Raw genomic sequence first — 16,950 nt, forward strand, 5'->3', positions numbered from 1 at the left:
CCAGAGATGCGGGGGGTGAGAGGATTTACTAGAGACAGTGGGGAACAGAACAGGCATGTTGACCGAAGTACACTGCTGAGGGGAGCAGCGGGTGAGTCAGGAGAGGTCTGCTGCGCCATGCGGGTAGCTCCCTGGCCTGCCAGGGATCAAACTTGTGCTGCAGAGGCTGAGGATTGCTTCATAATGCAGTGCTTAAATGCTTGCGCCACCAGGGAGGCCCCCCTATTTTAATTAAATAGTTTATTCAAAACTATTCAAAAAAGTATATTTTCTTTTTTGTCCTCTCTTACACTGTTAATGGCTCATTATTGCAGCTATAAGCAATTATGGCAAAGTAGAGCTTAAATAGGTAATTTACCATAGAATTTGAAAAATAAATTCCATTTCAAGAGTTCGACTCATTGGTAAATGTCCTTCTCCTCTCCCCTGCAAATCTAAATTAAAGATATGATTATGGGTTGTAGAGACATACTGGTCATTTAATTGTGTAATTCTACATTTGTAGTCTGGTGGATACTTAAGTATTACTACTGAGTAACATATGCTAATTAAGAAACAAAAGGTGTAGCTTCTTCATTGATGTGTTTTGCCATTCTTTCAAGTATGTTTTAGAAGCATTTCTTGCACTAATGTCAAAAGTAAAAAGAGGACAAATCTCAGTTTTTTTGGGTATTAAAAATAACAATTTAGGTAGAATCTAAGATTAAAGTTACCTTCTAATATATATGGTTCCCTAAATTTCCCTTTCTGTGGATAGTCTGAAGACTATTGTAGTTATATATAGATAAAGTGGAACAGGCCATGTCTTTTTTTAAATATAAAACTGGGTCATGTGCAGAGGTACTGTCCCAATTCAGTTGTTAATTAATAACAGGTATGGCCCATTAAAATTAACGTTTTCTTTGTTCTCCTTTTAAAGATTTTTCTTTATGAAAAATCCGTTTATTTTTAAATATTTTTATTTATGAAAAATCCATTTATTTTTATTTATTTCATGAATATGGTTGTTAAGTTTAAGCTTGTAGTACTGAAGTCTTACAATTATTAGAAAACTAATTTTTATTTGATCCATATATTGAAAGTACTCCTTGTTTATTCATTTCTCCTGGAAATTACTTCTAACAATTTATGAGTAACATTTCAATGAACATCCGTCAAAAAATTTAAATAGTGGTAAGAGTGTGAAATATTAAAGTTTTAACTTTCATTAATTGTCAGTAAACATTTTCTAACTATGTAGCTCTACTTAGAATTACTGTTGTATCTTCCTTGCAGACACTTGACTCTGTTTCTTAGTTGATTAGTTTTGAAGAATACCAGTGAAGTTTGTTGATACTTTGGTTTTAACGAACTATGAAGGATTCCCTTTTCCTCTCGCAGTGTTTTATGTATACATAACTATTTTTATTTCTTGTAATTCTTCCCTTTGTTACCTTTTATAAAATAAATACGTTATTTTTTAAATTGAGGTAACATCAGGATCCTCCCATTGTTGCTTTTTTTTTTTTTTTTTTGTTTTGAGATAACATTGGTTAACAACAGTGTATTTGATTTAAAGGTATAGGATCATAAATTCTGGTGTCTATTTTGACAACACACCCACCACCAAGGCACCAAAAGTCCTCACTTTATTCCATTGGGTACCCTACCCACTTTGATCTTCCTTCTTTCCTTTCCCCTCTGGGAGTCTCCGTTCTGCAGTCAGATTTCTATGATACCATCTGGTATTTGTGAATTTGTCTTTTTCCTTCTGACTTTACTTAGCATTATCTCTTCCAGTTCCACCCATATTGTTGTCACAAATGACAAAATTTCATCTTCTTTAATAACTGAGTAGTATTCCATTGTGTATATATATACAGCTTCCTGAAATCCACCCTGAACATCCTGATATTGTCAGCTAGGTAAGGCTGGACCCTGTTAGTACTTGGGTGGGAGTCCCTTTATTACTTTAATAAGGTAAACCTTTTGTTCTATCCTATTAGCTCTCTTGAGATTGCAAGACCCTGTTTTGGTTTCCCTTCCCTATGCCCGTTTCTATAACTACAGGTGGAAAGCTGAGAGCAATAGGAATCCCTCAGTTTCTTCTTTCAGGAACCACAGTCCTGTAATGATTGTTGTACAATGTCTGAAAATACTTATTTCCTGTTTACTCACTTTTTAAGTTGTTTATGACAGGAAAGTAATTTTGGAGTATTAGCATCTGGAAATTGGTCTTCTAACGACTTCTCAGTTGCTGAAACTGCGTTTTAGAGCCCTTATTTTGAACTCTTTAGGTTGATACCATCAAGTTCCCTATTTTGGGAAAATTTCTTTCTCTTTGACTTTTAAATATACCATTTCCTGTTAGACCTTCTACTTCTCACTTTTCTTTCTGCTTCCTTTAGTAAATTCTCTTACTTTGGTGTCTTGGAAAACAAAAACAAAACTACACAAGCATATACATTCATACACATGGATATATATTTTTTATATAAAATTACTACTAAAACACTGGAAGTCACCATGCCAGACCTTGTGCTAATTTTATATGCATGTTCTCATTTTAATTCATAAAGTTTAACTGCTTAGAATTCTCCATGGTTCTGGTTTCCTCCTCCTCCCATCTGTATACACTGTCAAGATTTTGGTTCCACCTATATAATAACTTTTACATTCGTATTTTTAGCCCTGATGTCTTTGCTGAATTCCCAATCTGTGTATCTAACAGTCTATGGGCACTTCCGTCTGGAGTTTGAAAGGCATACCAACCTCATACATTCTATGTGAAACTCTACTTTGCTCCTTTTTTTTTATCCTATTCTTACCATTACATTATTTAATTTATGATTTAAAAAAACCACAAAAATTCTGCTTCACATAGACAAACATATAATCTGCCTATTAATTAATTTAACCTGCTTGAAGCTGGCCCTGCTTTTCCATTCCTATCCTTGTCATATTGTACCAACTTTCTGACTTATCTCTGCTTCTAGTTGTCCCCCTAAAATCTGTAATGCAGCTGTTGTTTTTTTTTTAAGATTATTTAGGCATACAAGAACTGGGGTTCAGGCCAGAGATGGGGGGGTGAGAGGATTTACCAGAGACAGAGTGGGGAGCAGAACAGGCAGACTAACTAAAATATACTGCTGAGGGGAGTAGCAGGCGAGACAGGAGAGGTCTGCTGCGCCATGTGGATCACCTCCCTGGCTGGCCAGGGAATCGAACTCATGCTGCAGTGGTTGTACACAGCTTCATAGGTTGCGTCTTAACCTCTTGTGCTACCAGGGAGGCCCCCTTATGCAGCTGTTTTAAATGAGAACATACTTTCTGATGGAAAATCTTCAGTATTTTCCTACATGCTATTGGATATTGTCTATGCTTTTTAACATGACATACAAACTCTCCTTGTTCTGTAACTTGCTTCACTTTAGGTCTTTCTCTGCTGCTCCACGTCAGCATAACTCCTTGACTGTATGTGATTTTTTTTCTTCTAAATTTTGTTTTTGTTGCCTCCTATCTCCCCATATTTTACATGGTTCATTGTTGGGTCCATGTAGGCCAGTTTCCAACAGGGGTTGTAGGTAGACATCCCCATTCCAACAAGCAATTCTTGGACAGCAGCAGGGTGTGCAAGAAATCAACTCAATTCTGACACTGTGTACTTGGAGATAGCATCAAATTCCACAGTTGAAGGATTGTCTCCCAAGACTTCCCTCTCCATCAGACACAGGCCATAAGCCCCAGCATATCTGTGTTTTAAGCTGTCAACTATTGATCAGGGGTCTCCACAACCCCTCGTCAGACTACCTGTTCAAAACCCAGATTATGTCTGTTCTGTGACCAACTGACTATAAATCAGGACACCCACGTCAGGTTAGTTTGCTAGAGTGACTAATAGAATCACTGAATCAGATACATTCCAAAGGAGACTAAAAGCACAAATGGAAGAGATGCTTAGGACAAAGTACATGGAAAAGGCATATAGCTTCCATGCGCTCTCCAGGTGTGCCTTTTTCCCTCAAATAGTCACACCTTGGAAACTCTCCAAACCCCATCCTTCCTTTTTTTTTTTTTTTTTTTTTTTAAAGACAGGAGAGGTCTGTTGCACCATGTGGGCTAGCTCCCAGCCTGAGGCTTAGCACCTTGCCCCACTAGGGACACCCTGTTCAATTTATTTTTTATAGTATTTATTGTAAATGGTGACAGAACTGTCTATCCTTTTCCCCAAAGTAGAGTTGTGGATGTTTTCCTAGTTTCCTAATCTCTGTCATGTGTAACCAGTACCAAATCCTTGAATTTTGCTTTTACTCAGCGTATGTGTTTGCATTCTTATGTTCTTGTGTTTGTTCATTCATCTAACAAGTTCTTTGTGCTGAACATTGCATTGAATTTTATGGCATTTATAGATTAATTTGGGACAATTAATATGTTTACAGAGTTAAGTTTTTCCACTTAGGATCAAGGACTTAGCTGTTCAAGTCTAATTTTAGCTCTACCTGAGGAAAGTATTAGTGTTCCTCATTTGATCTGTTACCTATCTTTTAAGACTTATTTATTATTTATCACTTCTCCAGTTGTGAATGAGATTGTTTTAGTCTGTTAATGCTTTTCATTTTGTCATTGCTCATGAATGGGAAACTGATTAGATGATATCTAGTCTGTTTTTGGCCAGTTCACTAAACTCCTTAGAAATTTTCGTGAATTTGGAGTTTCATATATTGGTTATGTCAGTGACAGATACCAGTTTTTTTTTTTCCTTCTCAGTGTTTTAGAGTTGAATTCATTTTTAATATCTCAGTACATTGCCTAGAACCTCTAGTACAATGTTGGAAAAAGAGTGGTATTTGACACCCTGCTATTAGTCTTGATTTTTGTGAAAATGTTTTATAGGTCTTGCTAAGTAAGAAACTTTACTTATTTTTTACTTGCTAAAGAATCCTGAATCCATGTTGAATTTTATCCAATGCATTGCTGGGGTGTGTGGAGATGGTCATGTTCATCTGTTAATGTAAAGACTTACACTCTGAGATTTCCTAACATTTCTGCTTTTCCTGAGTTTTTTTTAAATGCAGTGCTGAATTTGATTGGTTATCTCTTATTTAGGATGTTTTCATTTATGTTTATAAGTGAGATTGGTTTATAATTTTCATTTAATTCTTATCTGCTTTTTCAGAATTTTGCTAGTGGCAGAGACTTTAATCATTGCAGTTTTTTTTTAAATTGGAAAAACTATTTAAATTTGAACTGTTTAAACAAGAGTTACTTGTTTAATGATTTAGTAGAATTTATCCAAAAACATCTTTTATAAAATTACTGTTTCTTGAACTTTCTTCCCTAAGTTCTAGTATTGTGAGCAAAGTAAGGGCTTCTTTAGTATTTGCTGAATATTTTCTAGATAAGGTTCTATGAAATATTATATATAATTCTTTTATTATGTTAACATGTAATCATAGAAGCATTGTGCTTCTTGCCTAATTTATCACAGTATGAAATTAGTCTGTAAGAGAAATACATGAAAATCTGTTTTCGTAGTTTTCTTCATAGATTCTGTTTGATGGTAGTCTGAATTCAAAGGCTGACATTTTTAGTAACACTGTCTAATTTGCATCATTGAATACAGTACTTGTATAGAAAGTACTATTATGTACTTTATGTATAGAAAGACCAGAGGGAACCATTTTATTAATATGTTCATGTTTTGTGTTGTTTTTATGTTTTTCTCCATTAAGACTTATTCTGTGATTTAGAGTCATTGTAATTATTTTATAGGCAAATACTCTTTTAGATGTTAAAGTACTTAATTTCAATAAAACTGGTTTAGTGTATCCATTCACATTTCCCTTTATAAAACTCTGTGCATTACACAAACAATTGAATATCTGAATATAACTTGAAGATTTGGATAGTAAAGCAGTGATCCTCAGTCAAGGGCACTTCTGTCTCCAGGGTACACTTGGCAATGTCTGGAGGCTTTTTACTTGTTCCAGTGGGGGAATGCCATTATCATCTATGGGGTAGAGGACAGGTGGCAGTAAAAATTTTACCATGCACGGAATGGCACCCTTACTCCCCAAAGGATTGTCTGTCCCATAATGTCAGTACTACCAAAATTGAGAAACCCCGTAAAAGGAAAGCTATATATGCAAATATGAATATGAATATGCAGTATAAAAAGGTATTCTCAGATATGTGCTTTTACCTTCAGCAGCTAGAATTCTAATTTAATAGTTTGTAGTGTGCTCATGCAAAGGGTACTAAGAGTATTCTGCTCTTGACTGACATCTAGTGAAACATTTGAAAGTAAAAGATAAAGTTGTAAATTAAGGTAAAATATGTGGATCAGAGTTACGGCTAATACCTATTTTCCACTAGTAGGGAATTCATGAATAAAAAAACTAGGGAGATATATTTATGACTACTGAGAAATTATAACTGAGGAGAATATAGATAGTTTTAAGTATATAGATAGTTTTAAGTATTGTTTTTCTTTAATGTTTCACTTATATTTTTAACTTAAAAGAATATAGACTAATAAATGCTGAGTTATTCATGTGTAAGACTTTTTATATTTAAAAAAGACTAAAATTATATAATTTTAGAGCCAAAGGAGATCTTGCTGTTTAATCTAGTTCCTTTATCTATAGAGAGTAAAAAATTCTGTTTTAGAGAGTAATCTCTAATCCAACATCTAATCCAATAATTTGTTAGTGCCAGATTTTGAACTAGAACCCATAGTCAAATTTTCTTTCAGAGTGAAGGAAAGTACTAAACACACTTTGGATTGTATTTAAACTTTTTATATTTTTTTTCAGCAAAACTATGAATATTAAAATTGTTACTGTATTTTTTTAGAAAGAATATCTATACCTGTATGTTTTTAAAATGAATAGCTGTGTATATATGTATGCATTATAAATTGTTACAAATTTGATATTATTACTCTTCTGTCTCATTTCATTTTAATATTTAAATGTTAATACTGGTATAAACATGAATATTTAAAAATTTTCACAGGCAACAACACCTCCAAATCAAGGACGGCCAGATTCTCCTGTCTATGCTAATCTGCAAGAACTGAAAATATCCCAGTCTGCTCTCCCCCCACTTCCTGGGAGTCCAGCGATTCAGATTAATGGAGAATGGGAAACTCATAAAGATAGTTCAGGACGTTATTTTTATTACAACAGAGGAACACAGGAAAGAACTTGGAAACCACCTCGGACTCGGGATACAAGCATAGGCAAAGGAGATTTCCAGAGTTCAGGAGATCAAGAGGTATGAGTAATTCAGAAATGAAGCAATGAGTTATCAAATTTTGCTCTTTTTGTTGTTCAAATACAAAAGCAATGAATTTTATATATATTATATTATGTGTTTACATATGTCTATGTGTGTCTGTGTGTATGTGAAATAAATATAATTACTTTGCTACAAAAGGATAGTCCTTATAAGTCTAATAAATTTACACTAAAATTATTTTGTCTAACAAGTGTTCATGCTATTTCCCCTTAGTCCTACCCCTGTCTTAGAGAGTAGTGCAGTCAATTGACCAGCTGTATTTTGAGAAATACTCATCCTAAAGATCTGGAAAAATTCCTTGAGACTATTTAGATATGAAGGGAAAGCTGAGGTAGGGTTGATAGAATGGAGTTCCTGCTCTTTAAAGGATTGGGGCTCTTCCATCTTCATAGGGCATCTTGCTGTTATACAAGGCATCGGGCTTGTAGAATAAAAACAGAACTCTAAGTTAGGTAGTGCTGGAAATATCAGGTAACACATCCTGTATTTAGCAGACTCTGAAAGCTTTCTGTAGTTAATAACCCCTTTTCTTGTTCTGTTTTTCAATTGGGTATTTATAGCTTTGGTTTGGTGGTGACTTGTAGTTTTATTGTTTGAGAATGAGAATAGTGAGAGTTGTTCATATGTTATGGTAATAAGAAAACTGTTAGGAAAATTTTTATTTTATAGAAAGATTTGAAAATAAATTTTTCTATGTCTTAATAATAAAGCAAAATCTTATAATTTGGGAGAATTAGGGAAAAGGCTAAACTACAGAATAATTTTTTTTTTTACAGAATAATTTAAAGGAATTTAAAGAAACTAAAAAAATAATAGAGACAATTCTCATTTAATTGATAGTTTGAACATAGAATTTTCAATCAGAAATAATTTTTCTTATAATTGCAGAGCATTTTGAGTTTCACTTTATAGTGACTTGGATCAGCTGCTAGCTGGGCAGTCTCCAGTGTTAGGAACCACTAGATTTTTCCTTTAAATCTTCTATCTAGAAAGTAAGATCTTGATAGTTGGCAGTTTATGTATACAATTGACGCTTGAACAACATGAATTTGACCACAGTTTATATACAGGTGAATGTATTTTCTGTCTGCAGATTTGGAATTCACAAATTCAACCAATCTTGGATGTTAGACCCCTATATAGTAGGGCATTTATAAACTATACACAGATTTTTGACTCTTGGGGAGCTGGCTTCCCTAACCCCCTCTGTATTCAAAGTCAACCTTAGTCCCTCAGTCTCTCGCCTTTCTGTTTGATTCCTGTCCCAGTGTGCCTGCCTCCTAACTCAGAATCTTACTGTTTTTCTAAAGAGGGAACAAATAAATCCCTAGGTGGTACACACCTAGTAGCCAGGCACGAACAAGGGGATTCTAGCCATTTTAATCCTTATTTTAGTCTTCAACCCCAATTCTAGAAATACCTAATACTGTCAGTTTCCTAGGAACCTAATACTGTCATTTCCTGAGTCATTTGAAGATTCAGTAAATGTATCAGATTTCATTTTCCCTCTCCAACTGTACCCTCCCTGCAATCAGTTTACATTCTTCTGACTTATCTGCAGATTTAGTTTTTTTGCTTATCTACTATTTAATCTCCAGAGTTTTGTGACTATTTCTTTTTGTGCGCTCCCTGTTCTTGTGGATTCAGGTCTTTAAAAGCATATTTCACTACTTTTAGTGGCGTTTGAGAGAACAAGTGTTAACTCTTTCATCTTAACTCAGAAGCTTAAGTGGTTATCCTAGAATAATGGTTCTTAATTGGGGGTTGTGTTGTCTCCTGAGATATTAGACACTGGAGACATTTTTGGGTGCTACAACTGGGAGAGTGTCTAGTTAGGGAGAGGCCAGAGTTACTGTTGAATAGTCTGATTCAGAAGGTAGCTCCAACAACTAAGAATTATCTGGCCCTAATTCTTTTCTCACATTTCTATGCAAATTATCTTGGATAACTTTAGTTTCTGTTTGTTTGGAAATTAATTTTTTCTGCATTTTTAAAGAATATCTTTTTGGATATACAGTTCTAAGTTAACTGTTTTTTCCTAGTTGATTGAACATTTAATTCTCGTGTTTTCAGGTTTCCATCATTGATGCTGGAAGTTTACCTGTCAGTTTGCCTTCTTTAACAGCAGTTTGTTTCTTCTCATTGTCAGCTTTTAAAATCTTGTATCTGTAATTTCACAGCAATGTGATTAGGTGAAGTATTTCTTTTTTTCTGCCAGGGCATTTTTAGAACTTCTGAATTTGAGGAGTCCTACCATTGATCAGTTCTGGAGAATCCTTAGCCATTAACTATAGATAGCTTCTGTCCTGCTTTGTTATTGATTGATTATATGATTGTTTAATCTACTCACTGTGTCATGTCTTGTAATTTCTTCTATGCTTACAAATGTTAGCTGTCTCCATGCCTCATATTTAATAATTTCCTGACCTAGCTCCTTTTTGCTAGTTTTATCTTCTTCTATGTCTTTATTTGATATTAAGCCAATCCTAAAATTAAAAAAAAAATGTTTTATTTTTTGCTCAGGTGCACTTCTCTATTCTTTTACTTAAAAGAGTTTTTTCACTTACAAAAGTAGTAGAACAGTACATAGTAAACATCCTTATACCATCTAGATCTACCACTTAACATTTTGGCACATTTTCTTAATATCCTTTTCCATCCTTCTATTCCTCTTCCCTCTAGTGTTTTTCCCTGAACTATTTGGAACAAACAATGTGACATTTTCCCTGCATCACTTATTGAAGAGGCTTTCCTTGCTACGATAGTCTTGGCTATTTTGTTACAGATTAACTGTCTGTATTGGTATGGTTTTATTTCTGGGCTCTCTATTCCGTTGGTCTGTGTAGCTGTTTTTTTTTTCCCCCCCCCCACTACCATGCTGTTTTGATTATTCTATCTTTGTAGTGTAGTTTGAAATTTGGGAGTATGATGTTGCCATTCTCCCTCTCTTTTTTTGGTCAGAATTACTTTGACTATTTGGGGTCTTTTGTGGTTCCACATGAATTGCAATATATTCTTTCCATTTCTTTAAAAAATGTGATTGAAACTTTGATAGCGATTATGTTGAACCAGTGTATCGTTTTGGGTAGGGTGGCTATTTTGACAATGTTAGTTCCTCCACTCCATGATTATTTGTGTTCAATGTAAAATTACAGTTTTACATTAATTAATTAATATAGATGAAGTCTTTAATGTTGTAGTTAAAAGTTTGATCCTTAAAATAGGATTTGATTTTGCTTCTGTCAGGTGCCTGAATAAACTGGAATTATTTAAATATTAAAATTAATATTTTAGTTTTAGTTTTTACAGACCTCCTAGGTTGTAGTAATATGCATTGTATGAGATTGGAAATTCCCCCACTTTCTCTCAGTTGTTGGGAAATATTTCTGTGGTTCCTCCAGCTTGGAATAAAGGGACAAGATTTGTTTCTGGTTAATCTATTACTTCCAAACAAAATTTTTTGGGGCCTCAGCTCTGTATTGTGTGGTATCCTTTTAGACTTGCTGTGTTTGATGTACCTGATGAGCTCTTTCCCGAATACTCTTTGTAGTCTTTAAATCTAATATTCTAGTTTGGGTTTTGACAAATGCTGTAAAGGGTAAAACTGTTTTTTCAATTCTATTTTTCTTTCTGGAATCTTGATTTTACTTAGTTTTTGTCCTCTGCGTATTTTTTAACTTCTTGCTCATTGATGTTTAAAAAGAACTATGACAACAACAAAAGCCTTATGTAATATTTTAAACTGTTTCAGTCGGGATAATTTTTTTTTTTGTATTTACCAGATATTATCCTATAAAGAGAGCATTTGTATAGCAGAGCATCTGCTAAAATATATGTACCCAAAGTCACTGAGCAAGGTACCCTGATGAATGGAATTATTTAATATAGAACATTTAGTATTTGGTAATCCTTGCCAAAAATAATCTTCATTTTAAAAATCAATTAAATGGCTTTTTTCAATCAGTAAATTTCAAGATCTTAGAGCTACTCCTGGTTTTATATTGCAGTAAAACTTAATTGAGATATTAGAATTACTTTTGATACAGAAGAGAACATCTTACTGTATAAAAATTAGGAGACTGTGGTTATCATTTTGTCAACTAGAAAGTCATTTATGAAAAAATAGATTCAATAAGTTTGATTGTTTCTTAAATCAGTTTTACTACTTAGATTGCCTTTAATTCTGTTTTTGAAACATTTTACTGCACTTCCGACATAAGCGTAGATTTTAAGTTGCCTCAATTAAATAAACTTCAATTTTTGAGTTAATGATTTCCACTTTTTAAAAACATTACTTGTACAAAACCTGACTTATTTTTTTGCAAGTCTTCTGTAAAGTCTGTGTCAGTTTGTATGAACATACTAACATTACATGTCTGTGTCTTTATGTTACTACTACAACGTTGATGACCTGTACATCTTAGCGTTTCAGACCACATTACAATGGGAGAAATTATAGTCCATTAGTAATGTTTAATTGCAGAACTATTTTACCTTAAAGTGACCCTAGAATGGTCATTTGCACAAATATAAATATTTGTTTAATTAATAAAGTTTAAGTGCAGTAAGCAAATTGCTACTTAGTCACATTAAGTAGGGTTAATGTGACTACTTCAGGTTTGAAAAACCTGAAATTGTTACATTTTCTCAGTCTTTTAATTTGTTTCTCTTTTATACCTGGAGTTTATCATTTTTTTTAAAGTAAATCATACTGAAATTACTTCCATACCACAATTTCTTTTTTCTCTGTATTGTGTTTGAATTTTCTCAATATTATATTTTCTTGTTTTGAGAGTTAGCTTGCAACAACCTTTAATAATCATTTGGTTGAGTTAGTTAGGAAAACTTGCCAATAAGTTAGAATATAATAGTGTTGCAAAACCAGTGTTTTTTCTCACTCCTCACTCTCTAACACATTTTAAAATAATAGTTCAAGATGTATTTATTGAACCCCGCTGTTTGCCAGGCATTTGGCTAAGTACTTGTGATATGTGAGTGAGAATTCTCAAGAACCTGCCTCCTCTACTTAGACATGTATACACATACAAATCTGTGTCACATATTAATCTAATTTCAGTTTAAAAACAGCATTAAATAGAAGGTAGCATTTTATCTCTCCATCTGGAAACAATTGTTTTCAATTTTATGGTATGGTGAATTTTTCTAGGATGTATTAATGTGATTAAAAAAACCCACTATTATCTCACCACTTACAATGTACCATTTAAAAGACTAAGCAATTTGTTTTGAAAATTAAATATTCAAATATATTTTAGCCAAATAAAGTTGATATCTTAGATTTTCAGCTGCTGCATATTTATATTCAAGGAAGAAAAATCCTTATGTTTCTGACTATTTATAGCATCTTTCATCAGAAGAAAACTACCACAGCATTTGTTACAGCCAGTCAGATAGTCAGTGTGGTTCTCCTCCAAGGGGTTGGTCAGAAGAGTTGGATGAACGTGGGCATACCCTATATACCAGTGACTATACTAATGAAAAGGTACATTCTTTTTTTTCTCATTTAGTTTTGTTGGCAGCATTCTGTCATAAAATAGCTGTGTACTGAAGTTTTAGTGGCATTTAAAACACTTGTGAAAATACTCTTTTTTGGAAATTACTTTTTTATTGTAATTCTCTAATGCCAGTAAAACACAAAAACTCAGTATAACTACTGATTCATGGTTTTAATCTGCTTACAATTACGGTGATTTTTTGTGGTGTCAAAACCCATTTAAGGCAGACCTTTTTAATAGTAGACCTATTGAATGTACCTTGGTTTAGTCTTTTTCAACAAGCATATTTTTCTTGGGTAAAAGTCTCGTGGGAATATATTTTTCAACATGTCATTATGCTGTTCCATCTCATTTTCTATACTCCTTTTTCCTTTACAACCAAATTTATATTTTAATGAAACAAACCATGAATCTAGTACAGTATGATGAATTAACTAGTTTGGGAAAGCATATTGAAATTTTATGTGTGTATGTCTGGTATCATCAGAGGTGGTTACTGGCTGGTTGTGCCTGGGGATAAATGGAGGTAGGTATTTGCTCCTTGCTTCTGCTTCAGTTGCTTAACACAGGAACTTAAGGAAACAGTAGTTTTATTCATGTTGCAGTCAAGATCATGTGTTTGTATTAGCAACACATAATCTTTTCCCTCTTATATTCCCTGAATTTTATTGTTTAAGTTTGGTTGGTACTCTTATTTAAATTGTATTCAGTAATATGTGCTGACCACAGAAGGTAATTTCTAGGGGTTTGTGGGAAGTTTGGCTTAAATTGTCAGTTTTACTTAAAATGTTCATTTAATTTTTTATCAGTTTTCAGAGTGGGCATGGCTCTGTTCATTGCATATATTAATCTGTGTATCTTTATGTTATACATTTCTTGATGTATTGTTAAGTGGTGCTTGAATTACTAGCTGGACATTGGAAGGAAGAAAGAGAAAATAAATTCAGACTTAATATTGAATTTACTTACTCTTACCACACTTTAAATGCAAAATATATGAGTTTAGTAATTTTTTCAGCATTTTTGAACAAGTAAAATGGAATTCATTAAGAATCTTTATGGCTGTAAAGCTTAAACTTACTTTTTAAAATTTAAAAATCTGTTCTGTTTTTTATAGTGGCTCAAGCATGTTGATGATCAAGGTAGACAATATTACTACAGTGCAGATGGATCTCGGTCAGAATGGGAATTGCCAAAGGTAATTAAACTTAACACTGAGTTTCTATTTCAAAAGAGTAGGTAGAGTAATATCCACAAAGGGTGTGAGTTGATTTATTTTCATTCACCTTTAGAAAGCAGCAAGATTTTTTTTTTTTTTCAGAATTCATTGAGACTCTTTTGTCCAGCTAAGCTTTTTTTTTTTTTTTTTTTTAAAGATTTATTTATTTATGCATGCAAGACCTAGGGTACAGGCCAGAGATGTGAGGGGTGAGAAGATTCACCAGAGACAGAGTGGGGAACAGAACAGGCAGACTGGCTGAAATACACTGCTGAGGGGAGCAGCAGGCAAGACAGGAGAGGTCTGCTGCGCCATGTGGGTTGCTCCCTGGGTTGCTGGGGATGGAACTCATGCTGCAGAGGCTTTGGATTGCTTCATAGTGAGGTGCTTAACCCCTTGCGCCACCAGGGAGGCCCCCAGCTAAGCTCTTTGAAGATAAGCATTGTACTGTTTAATACTGATAAAATCTGTTTAAATTTTTTTTGGTTTAACTTAAAACCAGGTTTCCATTACCCCTCGAAATAAGAATCCCCATTAATGCCAATTACTATCATCTAATATATAGTTTTCTTGAGTATGTTAAGCTTCCTACATGAAATTGGCCTATTAATTTTTTATGAGGAGAAAGAAAATCAGCTCAGTATTCCAGTTTATTCTTTTATATAAATAAATGTTTTGTAATTCAGACTGTGATTTGTATCTTGTAGACTCCCCAGTGGCTTTATTATTTTTTTTTAAAGATTTATTTATGCATACAAGAGCTGGGGTACAGGCCAGAGATGTGGGGGGTGAGAGGATTCACCAGAGACAGAGTGAGGAACAGAACAGGGAGACTGAGTAAAATACACTGCTGAGGGGAGCAGCTGGTGAGACAGGAGAGGTCTGCCGTGCCATGTGGGTTGCTTCCTGGCCTGCCAGGAATCGAACTCGTGCTGCAGAGGCTGAAGATTGCTTCATCATGCAGTACTTAGCCCCTTGCACTACCAGGGAGGCTCAGACTTTAGTTTTTGAAGAAATTTATCTTTTTCCCAAAATAGTTTGAAGAAAGATATTACTAATATAAAGATAGATGGATATAGAAAAAAGTTACTAGAGGTTGCTAAATTTACTAAAGTTTAAGATAGTGAATTAGTGCTATTAGTTGTTTCTTTGTGAATGTTATCTGACATTTAATTATTTTATAAAATCATAATACTTAATATTAGTACAAAAGATATACAGCCTATAGTTGATTTCTAAGAAGTACCCTTTTGAATCTGTCTTGAACCAGTAGCAGAAAAGCTCTTGCCAGCTTCTAAAATGTTGTGATCCCACACAATGAAATACTATTCAGCAATCAAAAAAGATGAACTAATGCCATTCGCAGCAACATGGATGGAGCTAGAAGGGATTTGCTCATTGAATTAAGTCAGAGGAAAAAGAAAAATATTGGATGGTTTCACTTATAGGAGGAATATAGGGGAACCAAATAAGACACTAGGGAAAAAATAACAATAAAAAACAGCAAAATGAAACAAATAAACAGACAACTATAAATCAGAGACATTCTGCAGGGGAGGAGGAGGGAGAGGGATCAAAATGAGGGAGGGAAGAACACAAGGGACTATGGTGATGGTGCATGGGTGAACTGGTGGTGGAAGTTCTATGGGGACCACACCTGAGAAAAGAAAGCAAACATTGTACAAAAAAGAAAAATGATGTAACACACATGTAAATAAATAAAATGGAAGAAAAATTGTTCTGATCTCAAGGAATAACAAGGTTGCTATAGTGGAAACTTGGCAAGTAGATGGGTAGTGGTGAGAGATAAAAGAAATACTAGTTCTTTTGATTTATTTGGTTATCAACAACAGGCCCAGAATTTTCTTGTTTAAAGAAAAAAGTTTTCTCAGATACTCAGAGAAGCATTTTTGATCCTTTTAAAAAAATATTCAGATTTTGTTTATAACACTGTATATGATTTAGGGGAAAATTCACACCTCTTTAGATGTATGTTACCCCACCACACCTATCACCAGAGCTCTTACAGTCCTAACTCCTTCTCCTCATTCTCCAACTCATTACTTCCCCTCTAGTGCCCTCAATTCTGCAGTCCTATTTCTTGGGTTTGTTTTAGTTTAGTATGTTCCTTTGTTTTGTTTCAGTATATTTCACACATGCATGAAATCATTGGTATTTTTCTTTCTCTTTGATGTATTTCACTTAGCATAATTCCCTCCAGTTCCATTCATGTTATTACAAATGAAGCGATTTCATCTTTTTTTTTTCCTTTTTTCATTCCTATTTCATTGCATAACTATACCACATCTTCTTTATTCACTCATCTCAGTGGGCTCTTGGGTTACTTCCATTATATGGCTGTTATAAATAGTGCTGAAATGAACAGAGGAGTGCATATGTCTCTTTGAATAGTTTTTTTACATTCTTTGGATAAATACTAAGGAATAGGGTTGGTGGACATACGTTATATATATTATTAGTATTTAGAAAAACCACTATATTCTATTCCATAGTGACTGAAATAGTCTACATTCCCACCAGAATTGTACAAGGTTCCTTTTCTCTGTACCCTCTCCACCATCTGTTGTTTTTGGTTTTTGTTTTTAATATGACTAATAGGAGTGAGGTCATATCTCATAGTTTTAATTTTCATTAAAAATTTTCACTATCCCTGAGGATAGTGAATTTGAACATTTTATCATATTGCTATCATCCATCTACATGTAATCTTTGGAGAAGTGCCTGTTTAACTCTTCTAATTTTTGACTGGGTAATTTGTTTCTTTGTTGAGTTGTCTGAATTCGTTATTGATAAATGATGTGCAAATATATTCTTCCATTTGGTAGGATGTGTTTTCATTTTATTGATATTTTCATTGTCTGTGCAGAAGCTTTTTAGTTTCATGTAGTTCCATTTCTTTATTTCTAGCTGTGT

General features: G+C 33.8%; 1 protein-coding gene across 5 annotated transcripts in view; it reads left to right on the plus strand.

The window, feature by feature from the left end:
- ARHGAP12 (Rho GTPase activating protein 12) overlaps positions 1 to 16,950 on the plus strand; it is a 106,649-nt gene that overhangs the window by 51,177 nt on the left and 38,522 nt on the right. For 4 of the 5 annotated variants that reach the window (XM_037510481.2, XM_037510483.2, XM_037510484.2 and 1 more), the window contains exons 4-6: positions 6,997 to 7,257; positions 12,644 to 12,784; positions 13,915 to 13,995. In XM_037510481.2, the coding sequence (XP_037366378.1) occupies positions 6,997 to 7,257; positions 12,644 to 12,784; positions 13,915 to 13,995 (483 nt within the window). The remainder of the gene's footprint in view (positions 1 to 6,996; positions 7,258 to 12,643; positions 12,785 to 13,914; positions 13,996 to 16,950) is intronic. The other variant, XM_037510485.2, reaches the window with a different exon arrangement.

Source organism: Talpa occidentalis, unplaced genomic scaffold, assembly GCF_014898055.3.
Source record: "Talpa occidentalis isolate TD23 unplaced genomic scaffold, MPIMG_talOcc4v2.1 talOcc4.14, whole genome shotgun sequence".
NCBI lineage: Eukaryota > Metazoa > Chordata > Mammalia > Eulipotyphla > Talpidae > Talpa > Talpa occidentalis.